The sequence below is a fragment of the Schistocerca serialis genome, chromosome 4, assembly GCF_023864345.2.
Source record: "Schistocerca serialis cubense isolate TAMUIC-IGC-003099 chromosome 4, iqSchSeri2.2, whole genome shotgun sequence".
NCBI lineage: Eukaryota > Metazoa > Arthropoda > Insecta > Orthoptera > Acrididae > Schistocerca > Schistocerca serialis.
Window position 1 is genome coordinate 471,849,842 of NC_064641.1, and position 20,079 is coordinate 471,869,920.

Genomic DNA, 20,079 nt, shown 5'->3' on the forward strand with positions numbered 1-20,079 from the left:
CTGCGTACAAAGTGAATTTGCAGACAAGAAAAAATTCCCAGATTTTTCTTGGTTAAAAATACACTTCTTCCTGGATGAAAATACACTTCTTCCATGTTAAATGACGTATATTTTCACCTGAAGGTGTAAAACTTAATTCTTTGAATGGTAAAGGTTTTAAACACCGACACAGAATGTCCATGCACTTTAGGAAGTGAAACATAGGGAAAAAAGTTTTGGAAAAATCTATGATGCACTGCAACTTGTACAAACTGTATTTTCTTATTACGAAAGTATAAATACGAATTCCACCAAATGCAGTACATTACTTTCTGAAGTACTCAAATCGTGATTGTGATGCACTTTTGTCAGCCAATCATAGTTCATGTCACGTGATCTCACCAGCCAATGACACCAGTTATTTAGAACATAGGACACATGATGTAGTCAGCCAATAACAATATCATGTAATTGGCACAAACACATAAAAAGAGAAAGTTACCGGTTTAAATTAATATACATATAACACAGCTACAAGCTAAGCTAAGCTTTCACTAAAATTTTACCTAATGACAAAAATGGCTTGTCTTCTGAGCCTGAAATTTTTCTAAGTGGCTAGTCTTCAAAGTGTTAAGTTTTGAATGAGAGTCAAAAGCTCTGCGATTTAAGAAATTAATTGCAAATCCTCACACATATAACAATTCATCTTGCGTAAAAGGTAATTTACTTCCATAGTAACACTTTTCAAATCACAATTAGCAATATTTTCGCGCAACCTGTTAGAAATAGGTTCATTTGAACAGTTGCCAGAAAGTGGTGCCAGGAAACATGCATTACTGTGAATGGACAGCTGTTGTTGCTGTCTTCAGTCCTGAGGCTGGTTTGATGCAGCTCTCCACACTACTCTGTCTTGTGCAAGCTTCTTCATCTCCCAGTACTTACTGCAACCTACATCCTTCTGAATCTGCTTAGTGTATTCATCTCTTTGTCTCCCTCTACGATTTTTACCCTCCACACTGCCCTCCAATGCTAAATTTGTGATCCCTTGATGCCCAACCGGTCCCTTCTCTAGTCAAGTTGTGCCACAAATTCCTCTTCTCCCCAACTCTATTCAATACTCCTCATTAGTTATATGATCTACCCATCTAATCTTCAGCATTCTTCTGTAGCACCACATTTCGAAAGCTTCTATTCTCTTCCTGTACGAACTAGTTATCGTCCATGTTTCACTTCCATACATGGCTACACTCCATACGTATACTTTCATAAACGGCTTCCTGACACTTAAATCCATACTCGATGTTAACAAATTTCTCTTCTTCAGAAACACTTTCCTTGTCATAGCCAGTCGATATTTTATATCCTCTCTACTTCAACCATCATCAGTTATTTTGCGCCTGATTTAATTTGACTACATTCCATTATCCTCGTTTTGCTTTTGTTGATGTTCACCTTATATCCTTCTTTCAAGACACCGTACATTCCGTTCAACTGCTCTTTCAAGTCCTTTGCTGTCTCTGACAGAATTACAATGGCATTGGTAAATCTCAGAGTTTTTATTTCTTCTCCCTCGACTAATTCCTACTCCAAATTTTTCTTTTGTTTCCTTTACTGCTTGCTCAATATAAAGATTGAATAACATCGGGGAGATGCTATAACCCTGTCTCACTCCCTTCCCAACGACTGCTTCCCTTTCATGCCCCTCAACTCCTAACTGCCATCTGATTTCTGTACAAATTGTAAATAGCCTTTTGCTCCCTGTATTTTATCCATGCCAACTTTAGAATTTGAATAAGAGTATTCCAGTCAACATTGCCAAAAGCTTTCTCTAAGTCTTCAAATGCTAGAAACGATGTAGGTTTGCCTTTCCTTAATCTTTCATCTAAGATAAGTCTTAAGGTCAGTATTGCCTCACGTGTTCCAACATTTCTCTGGAATCCTTCTACCAGTTTTTCCATTTGTCTGTAAAGAATTTGTGTTAGTATTTTGCAGCTGTGACTTATTAAACTGATAGTTCGGTAATTTTCACATCTGCTCTCTTTGGGATTGGAATTATTATATTCTTCTTGAAGTCTGAGGGTATTTCACCTGTGTCACACATCTTGCTCACCAGATGGTAGAGCTTTGTCAAGACTGGCTTTCCCAAGGCTGTCAGTAGTTCTAATGGAATGTTGTCTACTCCCGGGGCATTGTTACGACTTAGGTCTTTCAGTGCTCTGTCAAACTCTTCATGCAGTATTGTATCTCCCATTTGATCTTCATCTACATCCTCATGTTTTCTCCTTTCATCAATTAAATTCAATATTTCTTCTGTTACCCAAGGGTTTCTACTAGCCTTTGTCTTTTTACCTATTTGATCCTCTGCTGCCTTCACTATTTCATCTCTCAAAGCTACCCATTCTTCTTCTTCTGTATTTCTTTCCCCCATTCTTGTCAATCGTTCCCTAATGTTCTCCCTGAAACTCTCTACAACCTCTGGTTCTTTCAGTTTATCCAGGTCCCATCTCCTTAAATTCCCACCTTTTTGCAGTTTCTTCAGTTTTAATCTACAGTTCATAACCAATAGATTTTGGTCAGAGTCCACATCTGCCCCTCGAAATGTCTTACAATTTAAAACCTGGTTCCTAAATCTCCATCTTACCATTATATAATCTATCTGATACCTTCTAGTGTCTCCAGGATTCCCCCATGTATACAACCTTCTTTTATGATTCTTGAACCAAGTGTTAGCTATGATTAAGTTATGCTCTGCACAAAATTCTACCACGCGGTTTCCTCTTTCATTTCTTACCCCCAATCCATATTCACCTACTATTCCTTCTCTCCCTTTTCCTACTCTCAAATTCCAGTCACCCATGACTTACATTTTCGTCTCCCTTCACTACCTGAATAATTTCTTTTATCTCATCATACATTTCATCAATTTCTTCATCATCTGCAGAGCTAGTTGGCATATAAACTTGTACTACTGTAGTAGGTGTGGGCTTCGCGTCTATCTTGGCCACAATAATGCATTCACTATGCTGTTTGTAGTAGCTTACCTGCACTCCTACTTTTTTTTATTCATTATTAAACCTACTCCTGCATTACCCCTATTTGATTTTGTATTTATAACCCTGTAATCACCTGACCAAAAGTCTTGTTCCTCCTGCCACAGAACTTCACTAATTCCCACTATATCTAACTTTAACCTATCCATTTCCCTTTTTAAATTTTCTAACCTGCCTGCCCAATTAAGGGATTTGACATTCCACACTCCGATCCATAGAATGCCAGTTTTCTTTCTCATGGTAACATTGTCCTCCTGAGTAGTCCCCGCCCGGAGATCTGAATGGCGACTATTTTACCTCTGAAATATTTTACCCAAGAGGACGCCATCATCATTTAACCATACAGTAAAGCTGCATGCCCTTGGGAAAAATTACTGCTGTAGTTTCCCCTTGCTTTCAGCCGTTCGCAGTACCAGCACAGCAAGGCAGTTTTGGTTAGCGTTACAAGGCCAGATCAGTCTATGATCCAGACTGTTGCCCCTGCAACTACTGAAAAGGCTGCTGCCCCTCTTCAGGAACCACACGTTTGTCTGGCCTCTCAACAGATACCCCTCCGTTGTGGTTGCACCTACGGTACAGCCATCTGTATCACTGAGGCACAAGCCTCCCCACCAACGGCAAGGTCCATGGTTCATGGGGGGACGGACAGCTACTATGACAAAATATACTCATGCTTGTGTTTGCTCTGATCCTACATATTTCACCCCCATTTCTGTTATGAATTTCATGCACAGTGGGTTTCACGTGACCATGTGCTGCACTGCAGTATGTTTTTCAGAGAGGACATATAATGTTATCATATTTAGGGCAATTCTTTTATCATATAATAACATAAGAAATGCAAAATAAGAAAGCAGTCCTTGACATAATAACTGGACTCTACAACTCAAAGTACCCTAATATTTTGCTATGTGGTGACTAACAAATTTTTCTATTCATACTCTGCAATAATTATCTACCATTTCCAATAAGATTTACATCCACAGAGCACTGCAGAAACCTAGTAAGAAGAAATACAAATTTCTTGGAAAAAAAAGAAAGAAAGAAAACCAGTTGTTCATATAAGCCAGAACTAAGAACAATAATTTTTTATACCTTTGAAAGTCATGAAAAAGTTAATGTTTTCTGTGAAGCCAAGAAACTGTACAACTGGCAGTTTATATTCTACTCCAGCAGCAAACCTAAAGCTTTGTGGGGAGTTACAACGATAAAACATGGTGTGTTGCCCAGCCTATAATTTACCAAAGATTGGCATTCTGTAAATTTGAGACTCAAACAACACAAATTAAGGAATAACATCAAGTCTAGTGGCGGCACCTTACGAGTGTCTAAACATTTCTGTAATAAAAAAACATTGTGTTTCATGGAAGGCAGATTTGTAAAATTACACTAAAGCTGTCAATATATTTGAAACAAAACATTTTAGTCAATATTGGCCAAATTTGCCTGCTTAGTCATCTTCAAGTGAACTTTTATATATGTTCGTATGTATATAGCACTAACAGATCTTACATCATGTACAAACAGGATATCAGAATACTCTAAGAGCTTCGGAATTTTGTAAACCGTACTGAAATGCATAATTCAGCTAAGAGTGCACATTCGTATGTCCAGATTCACACTGAAGTAGTCCCATACCTGATATTAAGTTTTATTAATGTGGTTTTCGGGATGCCAATTTTCTTGGAGTACCAGCATTGTATTATCTCATGTTTGGCTCTTTATTATGACCTGGTGCCAAAATATGAAATTATGCACTTTAAATTCAGTGAACAGTTGAAACCAGCCATAGTGCAGAATGAAACACTTTGTTTCAAATAAATTGGCTGCCTCTGCGGAAAAGATTAATAAAATGCAATTTTCTTTAGCAATTTAACAAAACTAACTTCATACTTCTGCAAGATGATTAATGCTCGACTGCCAATAATGTGGAAATAAAATAATATCAGAAAACAACATATTTTACTCTCCCGTAATTATGTGAATGTATTTTAATTTACTTGGTAGCTCCCAGCTGCAAGAATCTGTTTTGTTTTCATTTGACGTGAGAGCTGTAAACAAAGAGGAAACAGCAAACTCGTGAAACAAATATTGATCACATGGAGACTACTCCCTCCATGACAACTCTCACTGCTTTGCATATGAGCAAATCTGGTAGTTTGGGCACACTAGAAAAATTTTTCTGGTTAGCATCTGGTTGCTTGCTGCTACTGCTTACACAGCTAACAGCCACACTTCAGGCAGCCAGAAGCGAGAGTAGACACTGCTGTTATGTGACTTTAGCTCTGCATATGCTCTTGAGCCCACTGGCAATTGATCAAAAGAAACTAATGCAAACCACTGCAACATCATGCTCATCGAAAGCAGTTTGTTCTTATGAAGTATTTTATAATTTTCATTCATTTTGCTGTCAGCAGATACTTGTATGTGCACTGTGTTTTGTTGTAAATGATACAGTTTCTTTGCAGTTTCAGTTCCATTTTGATGTTCTCTTGTCTATTCCTGGAATTCTAAAAAATTGCCGTTTTTTCAAGTCTACTCCCTGATGAAATAATTTCTGGGTTTTCGCCAAATTTCCCAGGCCATACACACACTGTGCTAGGATGTTTGAAATGAGTGCACTTACCACTGAAGAGTGAAAATTCGTTCTAGTTTCTCGGGTTTTGCTTCAAGTACTTGCTGAAAATGTCAGTTCCTGAAAGTTTTTATCAAACTTTCAGAAGCTGTGTGTGTTCAGCAGCTGTGTGAAAATATCAATGTCAAAAAGAAGAATGGCACAAAAACGTATATACCAAACATATATACCAAAAACAAATATACCATTGGACACTCTAAATACGTAACTGGCACCAACAGCCAAGGAAGTGCGAAATGAATTTACCAATAAATCTGTTTCACCAGAAGGGAAAGAAGAGTGGCAGTACAGGTGTCTAAATTTTAGCAGATTTTTTGATGTTACCATAAATTCAAATGCATTAAATTTGTAATAAAAGTAATAAATACTGAATATTAGCTTGTACAGTTAACAATGTTGAGGGACATGAAAGTGAAGCAGTGGTTGGGAAGGGAGTAAGACAGGGTTGTAGCCTCTCCCCGATGTTATTCAATCTGTATATTGAGCAAGCAGTAAAGGAAACAAAAGAAAAGTTCGGAGTAGGTATTAAAATCCATGGAGAAGAAATAAAAACTTTGAGGTTCGCCGATGACATTGTAATTCTGTCAGAGACAGCAAAGGACTTGGAAGAGCAGTTGAACGGAATGGATGGTGTCTTGAAGGGAGGATATAAGATGAACATCAACAAAAGCAAAATGAGGGTAATGGAATGTAGTCGAGTTAAGTCGGGTGATGTTGAGGGTATTAGATTAGGAAATGAGACACTTAAAGTAGTAAAGGAGTTTTGCTATTTGGGGAGCAAAATAACTGATGATGGTCGAAGTAGAGAGGATATAAAATGTAGACTGGCAATGGCAAGGAAAGCGTTCCTGAAGAAGAGACATTTGTTAACATCGAGTATAGATTTCAGTGTCAGGAAGTCATTTCTGAAAGTATTTGTATGGAGTGTAGGCATGTATGGAAGTGAAACATGGACGGTAAATAGTTTGGACAAGAAGAGAATATAAGCTTTCGAAATGTGGTGCTACAGAAGAATGCTGAAGATTAGATGGGTAGATCACATAACTAATGAGGAGGTACTGAATAGGATTGGGGAGAAGAAGAGTTTGTGACAACTTGACCAGAAGAAGGGATCGGTTGGTAGGACATGTTCTGAGGCATCAAGGGATCACCAATTTAGTATTGGAGGGCAGCGTGGAGGGTAAAAATCGTAGGGGGAGACCAAGAGATGAATACACTATGCAGATTCAGAAGGATGTAGGTTGCAGTAGGTACTGGGAGATGAAGAAGCTTGCACAGGATAGAGTAGCATGGAGAGCTGCATCAATCCAGTCTCAGGACTGAAGACCACAACAACAACAACAACAACAACAACAGTTGACAATAGATGTTTGCAATTAGCATATGACATCCTCAGAAAGTTTATAATGTAAATGAAGTTCCCTCATTTTAGTTCATTCAGAAGTGTTTCTTGATAACATCAATACGTCCTACCTGTATCCATTTTTTCAACCCGACATTTCTTTTTTCCCTGTTCCTTTAATTTTGTGTTTCATCACTATTTTTATTTACTAATAATAATGATGCAACAATAGTGGCAAAAGCTCTCGTTTTTAAGCACGGCTGCATTTTTGCAACAAGTAGGTGCAGAAAATTCCTGAAATTAACTTGCCCCGCAATTTGAAGTAAACCTGAGGAAGTTTTGTGCTACTGTAAACTCCTCGACAAGTGCTTGCAGAAGTTACTTGATATTGGACAAGCCTTTGAATGCATACAGTAGTACTTTGTGTGCCGTCATAGCTCAGCATAAGCAGCACTCTGGGATAGATTAATATCTTTCAAATAGTGCCAATTTTCTCTGCTTCTGGCAGCACCAGGAAAACTGTCAAGTTATCATGACGAAACAGCAGATCATTATTGCATACAGAACTGTCAGTGCATTCAAATTCATGGTGAGTAGCAGTTGATGGTATGAAACAGGAAAAAGAGGTACAGGTTAATGCACATGTAGACTGGTCATTAAAGAGCAATCCTGCATTCTACAGATGGTACTGAGGCAAGATGTTTAGTGCTCATCGTTTATAGGATGAACTCCACTGTGCTCCTGATTTGGCAAATTTATTTTGTTTGAGTTTGTGGCTGGCTGCACTTCCTGTCGCCACAGTGGTCAGTTACTTCAGGGAGATAAGTGCTTCATCTGCCTGTGAACTGTGTAAACTTTGTTGTGTGTGTATTCTAATTGTTTGTGATTTGTATTTTCTGAGGTGGCCAGTACTTCAGCTATTGTCATTAATCTGCCGCACAGATTCAATCCGAGTCTGTACGCATCTTCCTGTTTCAAACGCTAGTGCACTGCATTTTATACTATATGAGCCAGTAAATCTGTTTTATTTCTAAAGATTGTAAAAAGAAGATTAACATTACCACAGGTCATCTTCTGTTTGGCTTAATGTTGCCTACCACAACACTCCCTCTGTGCCTATGTATTCTTCTTCGGCTAGCACTTATTCATCAACTACTTGTTGGATATATTCCAGTGACTTTCTTTCCTTACAGTAGCTTCTCTCAGTAACATTTAAGTTGCTATCTGATATCTCGACATTTCCTAACATCCCATCATTTTCTAGTCAGTTTTCTATCAAGTATCCCTTGCCTTGCTCATTCCGCAAAGAGCCACCCAATTTCTTATTGTTCCACAAAACTTCATGCATCCTTTGCCAATATTCTGCATTTATTACATTGTTTATTCTATTTTACATTTTGTGTAATTCTTTACTTTTGCTGAGATAATGTCATTAGCGAATCTTCTCATTAACAGTCTTTTACCCTTATTTTAATTGCACTCCTGAATCTTTCTTTTATTTCCATTTGTGTGTGTGTGTGTGTGTGTGTGTCAGCTGTCATAAGGAACTTCATCTGACAGTTTTATATAATCTGATGACACCTAACCCTGGTTTAAATAAAAATAACTTTGCAACTGTGACTGTTTTATTTACAATATTTAAGCCTTTGGGCAGAAAAGTCTTAAAATAGAAAAAACACACACACACACACACACACACACACACACACACACACACACAGCTATTGTATTTAATCACTGAGCCGAACCGCAGACAGCAACTCTTTCTGAATTTTCTTTTCCTATCTTCTAAATACTCCATTTGACAGAAAATTTCCAGGACAAGTTTTCTAAACAAACAGAAACTCACACTAACCAAGTAATGATCCTAGCCACTATCAAAGTAGTCCCCTTGGCTATCTATACACAGTTGCCAACATTTGTGCAGAGCTTAGATACAAGCAGGGAAATCTTCAAAAGCAATGCTTGTAAGCTCATTTGTCATAGTTCATTGGATGTCTGCGATATCTTACACTCATGGAAAGAAGAGAAGATAAGGCGAGAGGTCAGGCATTAAGTTTGCGTTTCCATAAATCTTTGAGTAAAATCTTATGACAAACATCACGATTCAAATTAAGTTCTTCTGGTTCCGCATGTACAGTTACATGGCTGTCTTCCTGCAGCAACGACCTTTCACACTTCACATTTGCATTAGTATGTGCTGTAGATGGGCGACCAACTCTGGGATCACCTTGTACTGAATCTCTGCCTTTACGAAGCCTTTTATGCCACTCGAAAACACGACTTAACGTGATGTCCATTCTTTGATAACAATCGGCCAAACAGCATGTTGCTAAACACAGCCCTGCCAACTAGTGATTTTATGTGGAAAAATGGCCAAGGTCACTTCAGGGATGCACCCATGTCACATAACAAAAAAACATTTGTTCCTTTATGGTAATGCAAACTCAGAAATACAAGCCTGTCCTGGAACTTTTCTGAGAAATGGAGTTTTATTCTTGCCAGAAACTTGAATACATGAGCTATTAATATGGTCATTCAACTGATCTTACTTTTACTTGCTTTTAATGTCTTCAGGACAGTGCAGATGATATTCTTCCAAAGGTCCAATAGAATGTCTCCAATCTCAAATTATACACACTAACTTGGATGACTGTTTGGTCATCACTTCTCACAATAATTTTAACAATTAACAAAGGAAAGGAATGTTATCTATGCCTTCTGCCTTATTTGCCTGTCTTCTAAGTCTCTTTCAGAGCGAGTCTAACACTGGATCCCCACGTCTTCCAATCAACACACAATTTTTCCTCTATCACATGAGCACATATGTTCCACCTACTCACATAGGCCCTCAATGTACTCTTTCCAACTATCCACTCTTTCCTCTGTGTTGACCACTGAGATTTCTCCTACCACTCTTAATCTTTATGTCCTTGCTTTTAATATCAACAAAAGTTATTTTGACTTGTTCTGAATCTGACATGATGGTCTTTTTCGATGTCTTCACATTTTTCCTGTGGCCATTTCCCTTTAGTTTCCCTGAATTTCCTTTTCATTTTATTAATAAGTATCTTGTATTGGAGTACCAATTTCCTCAGCATTATTATATTTAGAGCGAAATTCTCTCTTTGCAGTGGAGTGTACACTGGTATGAAACTTCCTGACAGATTAAACCATGTGCCAGACCAAGACTCGCACTCGGGACCTTTAACTTTTGCAGGCAAGTGCTCTAACAACTGGGCTACCTAAACACGGCTCACGACACATCCTCACAGCTTTACTTCCACCAGTACCTCATCTCCTACCAAATTTCACAGGACGGGTCATGAGTTATGCTCGGGTAGCTCAGTTGGTAGAGCGCTTGCCCATGGAAGGCAAAGGTCCCAAGTTCAAGTCTCGATCTGGCACACAGTTTTAATCTGCCAGGAGTTTCAATATTATATTTACTTTTTTTTAGTTATCAACTGAAATATCTTGCATCGTCCAAGATTTCCTCATAATTATCTTACTTGTATCTTCATTTGTCTCTACATTTATCTAACTTCTGTGCTTGCTATTTAACTGATGTGCTTACAGTGATATTCATTATAGCAATATCTACAGTCTCCAGCCACAAATGCTCACAACAGCTGGGAGAGAGGTATGCTGACTACCTGCCCCTCCATGTCCACAGCGAGTGATGCTATTGGCTGAGGATTTAGTATCTACGGTCACAAAGAACTTCAAACTCATATCATCATTCTTCAACAATCTGTTTCCTTACATGCAACTCTTCCTGACTATTCCCTTTAACACCGACCTATTCTTCACAATCACTGACTCACAATTCAGGACTATATCTTCTACTACTGTGACCTTTTTACAGTCCCGAATCCAATTTTGGAGTCTTTACCTCACTGATGTAAAGCTAATGGTGTCTTCTGGTGTTCCCAGCCCTTTTCCAAATACATCATCTTTTGTGATTTTTGAACAGTGTATATGCTCTTACTTGCTGAAAGTAATTGCAGAATTCCAAGAGTCTTTTTCCTTTCTCATTTCTATCAACTAGCTCATATTCTTATCTCTCTGTCCTCCATTCTTTTCCCTACTCTAGTGTTCCAATCCCTTATAATTATTAGAATTGTTTCCCTTTATATACCCAGTTACCCGTTCAATGTTCCCTCAGCAATCCATTTCCAGAGATCCAAATGAGGGACTAATCCAGAATTCTTTGCCGATTTCATGATCAACAAGCCACTTTCAATTGTACACATTTCCCATGGTACAAATTATGGTCTTTAATATAGTTGTTTCCAGTGGACACTGCATCCTTATGGCATTAATCATTGCCGATTCTTTCACCTTTAGTGGCCATTTCCCACCCCAAAAGCAAGTGCATGCTCAGAATCACTAGCTGCTTCCATGCTTCCTTGATGAGACCATTGGCAGAACAAGAGTAAATCACTGTATCTGAAGTCTTCAGCCACATTTGCTGCTTTTCTTACTGAAAATCTTGGCAGTGGATCTGATTGAACATGGGGCACAAGACGTTTTGATTAGTAGAAAGATATTACCCGTTGACTTAATTTTATTCCCACTTTGTATTCAACTAAATCGGGGGTTAAAATTTCCTTCAGCATCTGGAAGTACACACACACACACACAATTTAATAACGGTGAGTGTTCTGACAGGCACATCGTAAATTTCAACAAATCTGGAAGTTTCTATTAGATTCTGCTAGTTGCTCTAATTCAATACACAGACACGGAGTTCAACTGCCATTAATATGGTGGAAGTACGTTGTTATTTAATAACAACTTCTCAAGCCTGCCTGAAGCTTTCAGAAGTACACAAATCCCATTTAAGTTAATCTATTGTTTCAACTGTACGACACAAATCAGAAACTGATGAAATGTATACCCACACAATTCTGTGTGTCATTGCTGTAAACAGTTATCCAAATGTGCATTCTCATCATCATGAAATGACAATGCTACCTGCCACAATTATCACTGAAAGATTTGTAACAATTTTGAACTTATGTTCCTTCTGTTGATACTGTGAAAATAAGGTTGGTCACATATCTTTGAAATTCCTCCAATGAAACATTTTACAGAGATTACTAACACCCAAATATAGCATTGACTTATACACCAGCATTTTAACGGCTTAAAAAATTAACTATCAGATCCAAAAATTAAAGAAATTGTTACAGGTCAGTGAATACGTTTACCCCCAGTACAATAAAATACACAGCAACTAAGAGACACTTTTTGTAGATTTGCTGACAGATACCTACTGAAGGAATTATGATCAGTGGGAACTGGTACAGCTCAGTACATTACTGAGACTTTTAAATGGGCAGTTTTTGTAAAATTACTTGAATGACAAGTACAAACTGTTAAGGAGAAGCATAATCTAATTCTATTTAATGAACTGCCACACACTGGAAATTGTACGTGCAGCCATCATAACAGGTCATTTTAAAATCTGCTGAGACCACAAGAGGTATTTCAAAATCACTCACCATCTATACAAAACTTTGAGGAATGTTCTAATGAAACATACCTGTAATACAAATATTCGAGTTAAAAAACCCAGTATGAGAAGAACTGCAAATATCCACCTCGCTGTTGTGTAAGGTGTAACATCATCTAAAAATTTTTGGTACCTCTGAAAAATAGAAAAATGAGCACTTAGAACAAATACATAGAAGAATAGTTTAAAAAGACATTAGTATAAAAATGAACTTATTTTATGTACCATAATTTATTTAATTTTAGTAACCTAGCCCTTTATTATGAAGATGCGTGCTAAATCAAAGATAATTCTATCACTATCTGTGACTCAAATTCACACTAAATGAATAAGATCTTTTGGCCCAATTCTATAAATAAAAGCACAGTGAGAAGCCAAAAAAATCTAACCTATGTAATCATTTATTTTCTTTAATAGACATTCCACTTATAGGAATCAATGATAAACTCTTTACTCTACAAAAGAAACTCCAATGCAAAACAATACTAAAACAAGTTGGAAAGACTACCCCCCCCCCTCCCCCCCCCCCCCCCCCCCCACACACACACACACACGTGTGCATGCCAGAAAAACAAGCAAAAGTTGACAAAGAATTACAACATATTTCTGATTTTCCTTATTACACCACTCCTGCTACCCTTTGTCAAAACATTTTGTGACTGGCAAACTTAACTGCTGAGTAACACCATTTTCTCTCTCATGCCCTGGTTCCAGAAGTTCTGTTCATGTCACCAATTGCCATTAAGAGATAGTAGTTTTTCTACCTTTATTGGCTAGACATTTTTCAAATTTAGTCTCACACACAGTTGAACACAATGAACCAAAGTCAATACATTTTATTAGTTTATGAAAGTCTTGTTAGTTTATCAATCAAAAAATTTTATTTTCATTTTACTACTTATTAACAGTAGAAAAAAAAAGACAGTAACATATCACAGATCTTCGTATCATTTTACACACAGGATGAGCATAAAAGAATTTTACACTTTCAAAAATTCGTACAAACAAAAGAGTACAACTACTTGGTTGCTTTTAACCTTATCATGTTAATAGGGTCTTCAGATGTTTTTTCCTATGTATGGCTTCAACTGTTTGGTTGCAGGTTGCTGCCACCAGAGAGCACTAATATAGAAAATGTCATTTGCACCCGAATGAAAGAGTTGGTGTCCCCTTCAGTTAGCAAAAGGATGGCCAGTAAACACAAGCATTTCACACACACACACTTTCACCAGGAGTTACCCAGCAGAATCTCCATTTACACCTGGTACGAACAGTTCACAGAGAAGGTCTGCATCTGCAATGGCAAAAATCCCGATACGCGACCAGTGTTTGAGCAAAATGTTAGTCACCTCTGAGCAGCAGTCCATCAAAGCCTGCGAAAATCTACATACGGAGCAAGTAGTGAGCTTCAGAGACTACAAACAAAATCCAAAATACTGCATAAACTGCTGCACATACAGATTTCAAATGGCCCACACTTCCTCCATCCAGGAGATTATGCTGAACAATGTGATGTCTGTATGAAGATGCTGGCAAGCACGGATAATGAAGATGTATCAAAGAAGTTAATTTTTAATGACAATGTTTCACACTAATGATAAAGCTAATTAATAAAAATCTTCATTTCTGGGGTACTGGAAACCCCCATTTCTCCATCAAAAATGAAACTCATTGATGTTCAATGTGTGAAGTGCAGCGTTGAAAGAGGTTTATAGCTCCTTTTTCATGGAGTAAACTGTCAGTTGTATTTCCTTCCTCGACATGCTATCTTTGTGGCTTCTGCCTCAACTGCAATTAGACATCATCATCATCATCATCATCATCATCATCATCATCATCATCCAACAATATGGTGCACCTCCTCACTTCCACTTCACAGTATGGGAACATCTAAGTGCACCTCTGCCTTTATGATGGTTTGGCTGTGCTGGTGCTGTTGATGTGTGGTGCAGGTCACCAGACTAAAGCTCTTGTGATTTTTTTTATGGGGTTCTCCCACTGCTGCCATAATCCTAGCCAAAGCTACAGCAATGAATCTCAGCTGCACCAGAGCCCATCACCACCAATGTCCTGTGTGACGTCTCTAACAAGTGTGATCATCATATCGGCATTTGCCATGCGATTCACAGAGAAAAATATTATGTTCCTGCCATATGTAAAACCTTCCAGAGATATTCTTTGAAGAGGATATGGTTTGAAGCAAATTCCTGTACAGTTTTGTTTGCATGAATTTTTGAAAATTTCATGTTCCTCTGTGTTCACCCTGTACAGAAATTCCTGGTAAAAAAGATTCTAGTTTGAAGTTTCAAGTTGTTCTATCCATTTGTCATCAGTCTTAGCCAATATTTCTTCAAAATTCAAAATCCATAAACAATTTTAGGATAAATCCTAATGTCACACATGGCTGTTATTCTCCCCATGACTTCTGTACGAAAGCCACTAGTGTGAAGGTTCTCAATGGATTAAGCAGTCTTAACTATAGGGGACCTTTTCTTCACTTTGAACAAATATAACAGCTGCTTTAGCCATCATTTTTCACATTCAGCAGGCTAACTGTGAAAATTATGAATAATTTAAAATTAACTGAAGTATTATGAATTGTGGCCTTCAAAGAAGCTCAACAAATGTTTAGGAGAAAAGGTTTCAGACCTATTTAGAGCATCTTGTTTGTAGACTACAGCAAGAGAACAAACTGCATGACACTACAAGTACCTGCCTCACAACAAATGATCGGGCATTTTGTTTCAGTTTTTTGTACCAAGGTCTTACTGAGTCATAAGCAACCCATTCTACACATGCATCTACACGACAAATCTGCAATTCACACTAAAGTGCTTGGCAGAAGGTTCATCAAACCACTGTCAGACTATCTCTACAGTTCCACTCTCAAATAGCTGGTTGGAAAAAAAAAATTTTAATCTTTTAAGTACGAGCTCTGAATTCTCATTTTACTAAAATGGTAATTTCTCCATATTTATGCGGGAGTCAACATTTTCCCATTTGGAGGAGAATATTTATCAAGTTTTATGTCTCAGACAAACCATGTACACAGTCAGTCTATGAACTTTCCTACTACTTATATAATTTTTCCACCACTCCTATGTTGGTAAAATTCCTTGCAATAAAGCTGCTTTGGTCTCCCAAAGACAGAGACAATGCTTTCTAGGTCCTTCAGAATCTCTTAGTATGGGTATTGCAGCCGTTCTTTCACAGAGCCTAAAATATGGTAATTAAAGGGTGGAGAGAATATCCCACCCAAATGTCCTGATTTCCTCCACAGTGACATATGCAGTGTAAGCCTGCATGTTATCACACCATTATTGACATTCCATTAAGACTGAAGAAAATAAACCAGACAAAGCCCCTGGGGACCCAAAGATTCTGCCTATAACTTTCCCAAATGACACCAACTTTGCTTCCTTTCTTGATAGCAAATCCAAATGGAGTTTTTACTTACTCTGGCATTTTATTTCAGGTGCATAACAATACGACCGACAATCATAGTCGGTCACAATTATCAAAAAACCTCCATCATTTTGAAATCACTCAAGAAGGCTTTGGGTGATAGTTCTTCTCTAAACTTTGTGGTCTTCAGTCAATAAATTTAAAATAAAAAATAAAAATTTGACTGCACACATCAAATCTTTCCTTGTGCAAAATGTGGAGATGGAAGGCAACTGCTGTTAGGCTCATGTTGGTTGCTTGTGTTCCCTTGTTTGAAATGTACCACATTTCAACACTGTTAGCACCCATGTAGGTATCTCCACATGCATGCTGAAGTCATATGAACTTCAGCAGCAAATTGTTTCCTCTTAAATGAGGAATCAAAGATAGCATGTTGCCAAAACAAAAGGTCATGTCTGACACTACGCAAATATAAACTGTGCTCAAGTAAAAGAAATCCACAATATGTCAGCCATAGTGTAGAGAGTGAATATATGATACTATACTCAGTTTTATAACATTTTTTGGAATTGCTGTTCTAAGAAAGCCTCACTCCAAACTTTCCATGTGACAAGCTGTAAGTAATGTGAGTTCTGTACAACAGTTGTCACAATATTCAGTATGATGTTTTGCTTTTGCCCTCCTTAATTTCAAGGGCATTAAATCTTAAGACTAATTAAAGTAACAATAAACTTGCAGTTTTAATGTATTGGTTTTCAGTTTGCAGTGGCACAGGATGACCAACAGAGAAATTATAGACACCATGTGCTTCTTGAATGCCCAAAGACACCTTTAAGAGACAAATGAAGTGAGAAGCACAACATACATAATATGGGAATATTTTAACAAAAAAAATGGTTCAAATGGCTCTGAGCACTATGGGACTCAACTGCTGAGGTTATTAGTCCCCTAGAACTTAGAACTAGTTAAACCTAACTACCCTAAGGACATCACAAACATCCATGCCCGAGGCAGGATTCGAACCTGCGACCGTAGCGGTCTTGCGGTTCCAGACTGCAGCGCCTTTAACCGCACGGCCACTTCGGCCGGCCAATATTTTAACAGAATACTAAAAGTGCAATGCTACAAAAATTGAGAGATATTCTGCCTCGGTGCCCAGGCAACCAATAAATAAGTAGAAATACAACATTAATTTAGTCAGAACTGTTTTTGCTTCAGCACTGTGGTCACACATGAGTGGAGCTAGTTATGAGACATCAACTAACTTGTCAGAAGCACTGTAGCATTCACCTGAAACAACTCCGAGAAAACATCAAAATGTAAACTAATGTGCCCCAACTGAGATTTTAATCTCAATCTTGTTACAGACAATACCATTGCCTAAGCTACTATCGCACTTCATCTGAAAGGCAGTATCAAGTAGAATGATGATGCCCAGCTGTAGGGGAAGATAAGGCATCAGACCTAAAGAATGGTTATTGATAAAGGGATGTGAAACAAAGTGAAGAACCAACAAAAATGTGGAAAGTTATTGTTAGGCAGCACTAACAAACGCAAATACCAGTAAAGTAGCTACCAAAATTTTGAAAGAAGGAATGGGAATCAAGATCGAATCTATTTTTGGCAATACATAATTTGCTTAATACGATGATGTGACAATAACTTCCACATTTTTCCAGGTCTTCTTGAAAAAGATGAAATGTTTAGGACATCAAATAAAACATCTGGCACAAGATCTGAACACACTGCAGCACTGCTTACCAGACTGTCTAGTGCATTACATGATTGATGATTGCTGTCAGAGTCAACCAAAGTTCACTTTTAAGGTGCATACATAACAAAAGCAAAGAATGTGAGCCAATTAACAAGATCAAAGCATGTAATGCCAATTTTCTAAGAATACAGAGAAATTACCATAATGCACTTCTCATCAGGTTAAAAAAAATTAGTAGTGTGCTTTTGCGTATTCAGCAGAGGTGTTGATTCCATAACACCCATCAATAAATCATATCAAGTAAATCTGAGACATTATAGGATAAATAAACATTATCCACAATAATTTTGATCTCTGGCATTTTTACACAAAGGACTGAAGATGAAAAATTTTGAAATGCTATTAGAAAACAAATGTATGAAACACTCGCGCACCTTTCAAAGTCAGTGAACTTAGGACTCAGTGTATCACTCTCTTACATTGCGAGACACTTACATACTGCTATTCACTCCCAGCTGCATCAGCATGTATGCTACCATTTATAAAGCAGGGCAGTAGATCCAAGCCTAGTTTTAAATTCATGTAAATGAGAAGAATGTATTAACTTATTACATGTCTATTGAAGAAAAAGATACTTCAAAGTGTTATCTTTGTTGAAATGTGCCTCAGTATGCAAGAAAACCTGGATACTTCCTCTTCCTTGTGATGGGCAGGATTGGCAATTAAACTAACTGTACAAAAAATTAAATCATACAATGGAAAATCCAGCTTGGAATGTAACAATATTGTGAAAAGGAAAATTGCTACTCACCATACAGCACAGATGCTGAGCCACAGATAGGTACAACAAAAAGACTGTCACAAATACAGCTTTCAGCCAGTAAGGCCTTCGTCAAAATTGCACCAGTGTGTACGTGCGTGTTTGTCGTCTAATTTTGACGAAGGCCTTACTGGCTGAAAGCTACATTTGTGACAGTCCTTTTGTTGTGCCTATCTGCGACTCAGCATCTCCTTTTCACAAAAAGTTATTAATATTAACCATTTTAATGGTGTGAGGTAGAGGGTGTTATATTTTAACAGTAACCCTAGCAGCAGTCAACTTTTCTTTTGTTCAACACACAACTCAATGTGTTTCTAGAGATTACGTTCTCTTCACTAAGAAATATACTGACATATTTGCAGTTTCATAAAATAAAATAAATAAAAACACAGTTGACTGTAGTACTCAAACTGTCAACTTCAGTCAGTAGTTGTCACATTTCACACATCATTTCATACCAGGCTGCATCCTTCTGATCTGCTGTGGGCTCCAAAAGTGTAAAGTCCACACTTCTCCAGGTGTGTGCAAGTTGTGGACTGACAAATCCACATAATTACAGAGTAAATGCAGCCATGTGGTCAACCATAATGCTATTATTTTGTTCAACAACTTTTTTTTCAATTAAAGATGCTGTCATCTATGATCATTTGCCTGTAGCGATTTTATCATAGAAGTATTGCAAATTCATGCATCTGCTTTAAAAAATTCTAAATTCATGCATCTGCTTTAAAAAATTCTAAAGTGCCATTAAGAAATATGGTTCCTTGTTTTCACTTGTGCCTCAAGAATATTGTCATTTTCTTTCCTTGAACGATCATATCTAATTCTTACAACAAGTCGAGTTTTCTTCGTCCTTCCTTTGTATGTGCAGGATTTTTACGTCATTTTCTGTTTCCTTAAGGGAATGGTCCATTTCATGCACATGATTTGCAACAACTAATCTGTCATGGTTACTTAGTTCTGAATGCACCTTAACATTTCTTGTATATGTTCGAAAACGTTCCTCCTGTCTGTCCACCATATTTTGTTTCACAGAAAACACAGCATATTTCATAAACTCTCATATTTCAAACTATTTTATCTTTTTACCAATATCAGGCTTCACATTATACCTACCTTGATTATTAGTCTGAAATACTATTTTGACATTAAGGCTTCAGAATGTTCATGATCTTTTCATGATTAAAACTGAAACAGTTAAAACTTGTAATCAGCCGTGAAATTTCTATTAATTCCAATGGTCTCCTGCCTTGAAATTTTATTGTATTTATGGAAATTCCCTTCCAATTAACTTAATTATTTCTTTAAGTGGAACATCAGAGTATGAAATCTTGACAGCCAGTGAAACCAAAGGGAAAGAGTCAGTGACTGGTGTCTCACTAATTTCATTAATCACAGCAATACTAATACACACTAAATAGTTGTCCTCAATGATATAAGTTTTGTTAAAAACCTGGCTAAGTAATTAGTTACCTTACAGGATGGGCTATTTCTACAGTTGGGTGGTTAGCTTTATGCATTTTCTTCAGAGACCTTACTTAAGGTGGTGTTGCATTCATAATTAACCATCTTTTTGGCATTTGTTCGTGGGTAATATGCTGAAAAAAGCCTTGGGA

At 37.5% G+C, this 20,079-nt stretch overlaps 2 protein-coding genes across 2 annotated transcripts in view; one reads left to right on the plus strand and one right to left on the minus strand.

Moving 5' to 3' along the window:
- Window positions 1–16,785, plus strand: part of LOC126475138 (coenzyme Q-binding protein COQ10 homolog A, mitochondrial) — a 97,312-nt gene extending 80,527 nt beyond the window's left edge. The window contains exon 4 of the mRNA XM_050102742.1: window positions 16,689–16,785. Coding sequence (XP_049958699.1) covers window positions 16,689–16,775 — 87 coding nt within the window. The 3' untranslated portion in view covers window positions 16,776–16,785. The remainder of the gene's footprint in view (window positions 1–16,688) is intronic.
- LOC126475139 (protein RER1) overlaps window positions 1–20,079 on the minus strand; it is an 86,693-nt gene that overhangs the window by 29,653 nt on the left and 36,961 nt on the right. The window contains exon 3 of the mRNA XM_050102746.1: window positions 12,555–12,659. Coding sequence (XP_049958703.1) covers window positions 12,555–12,659 — 105 coding nt within the window. The remainder of the gene's footprint in view (window positions 1–12,554; window positions 12,660–20,079) is intronic.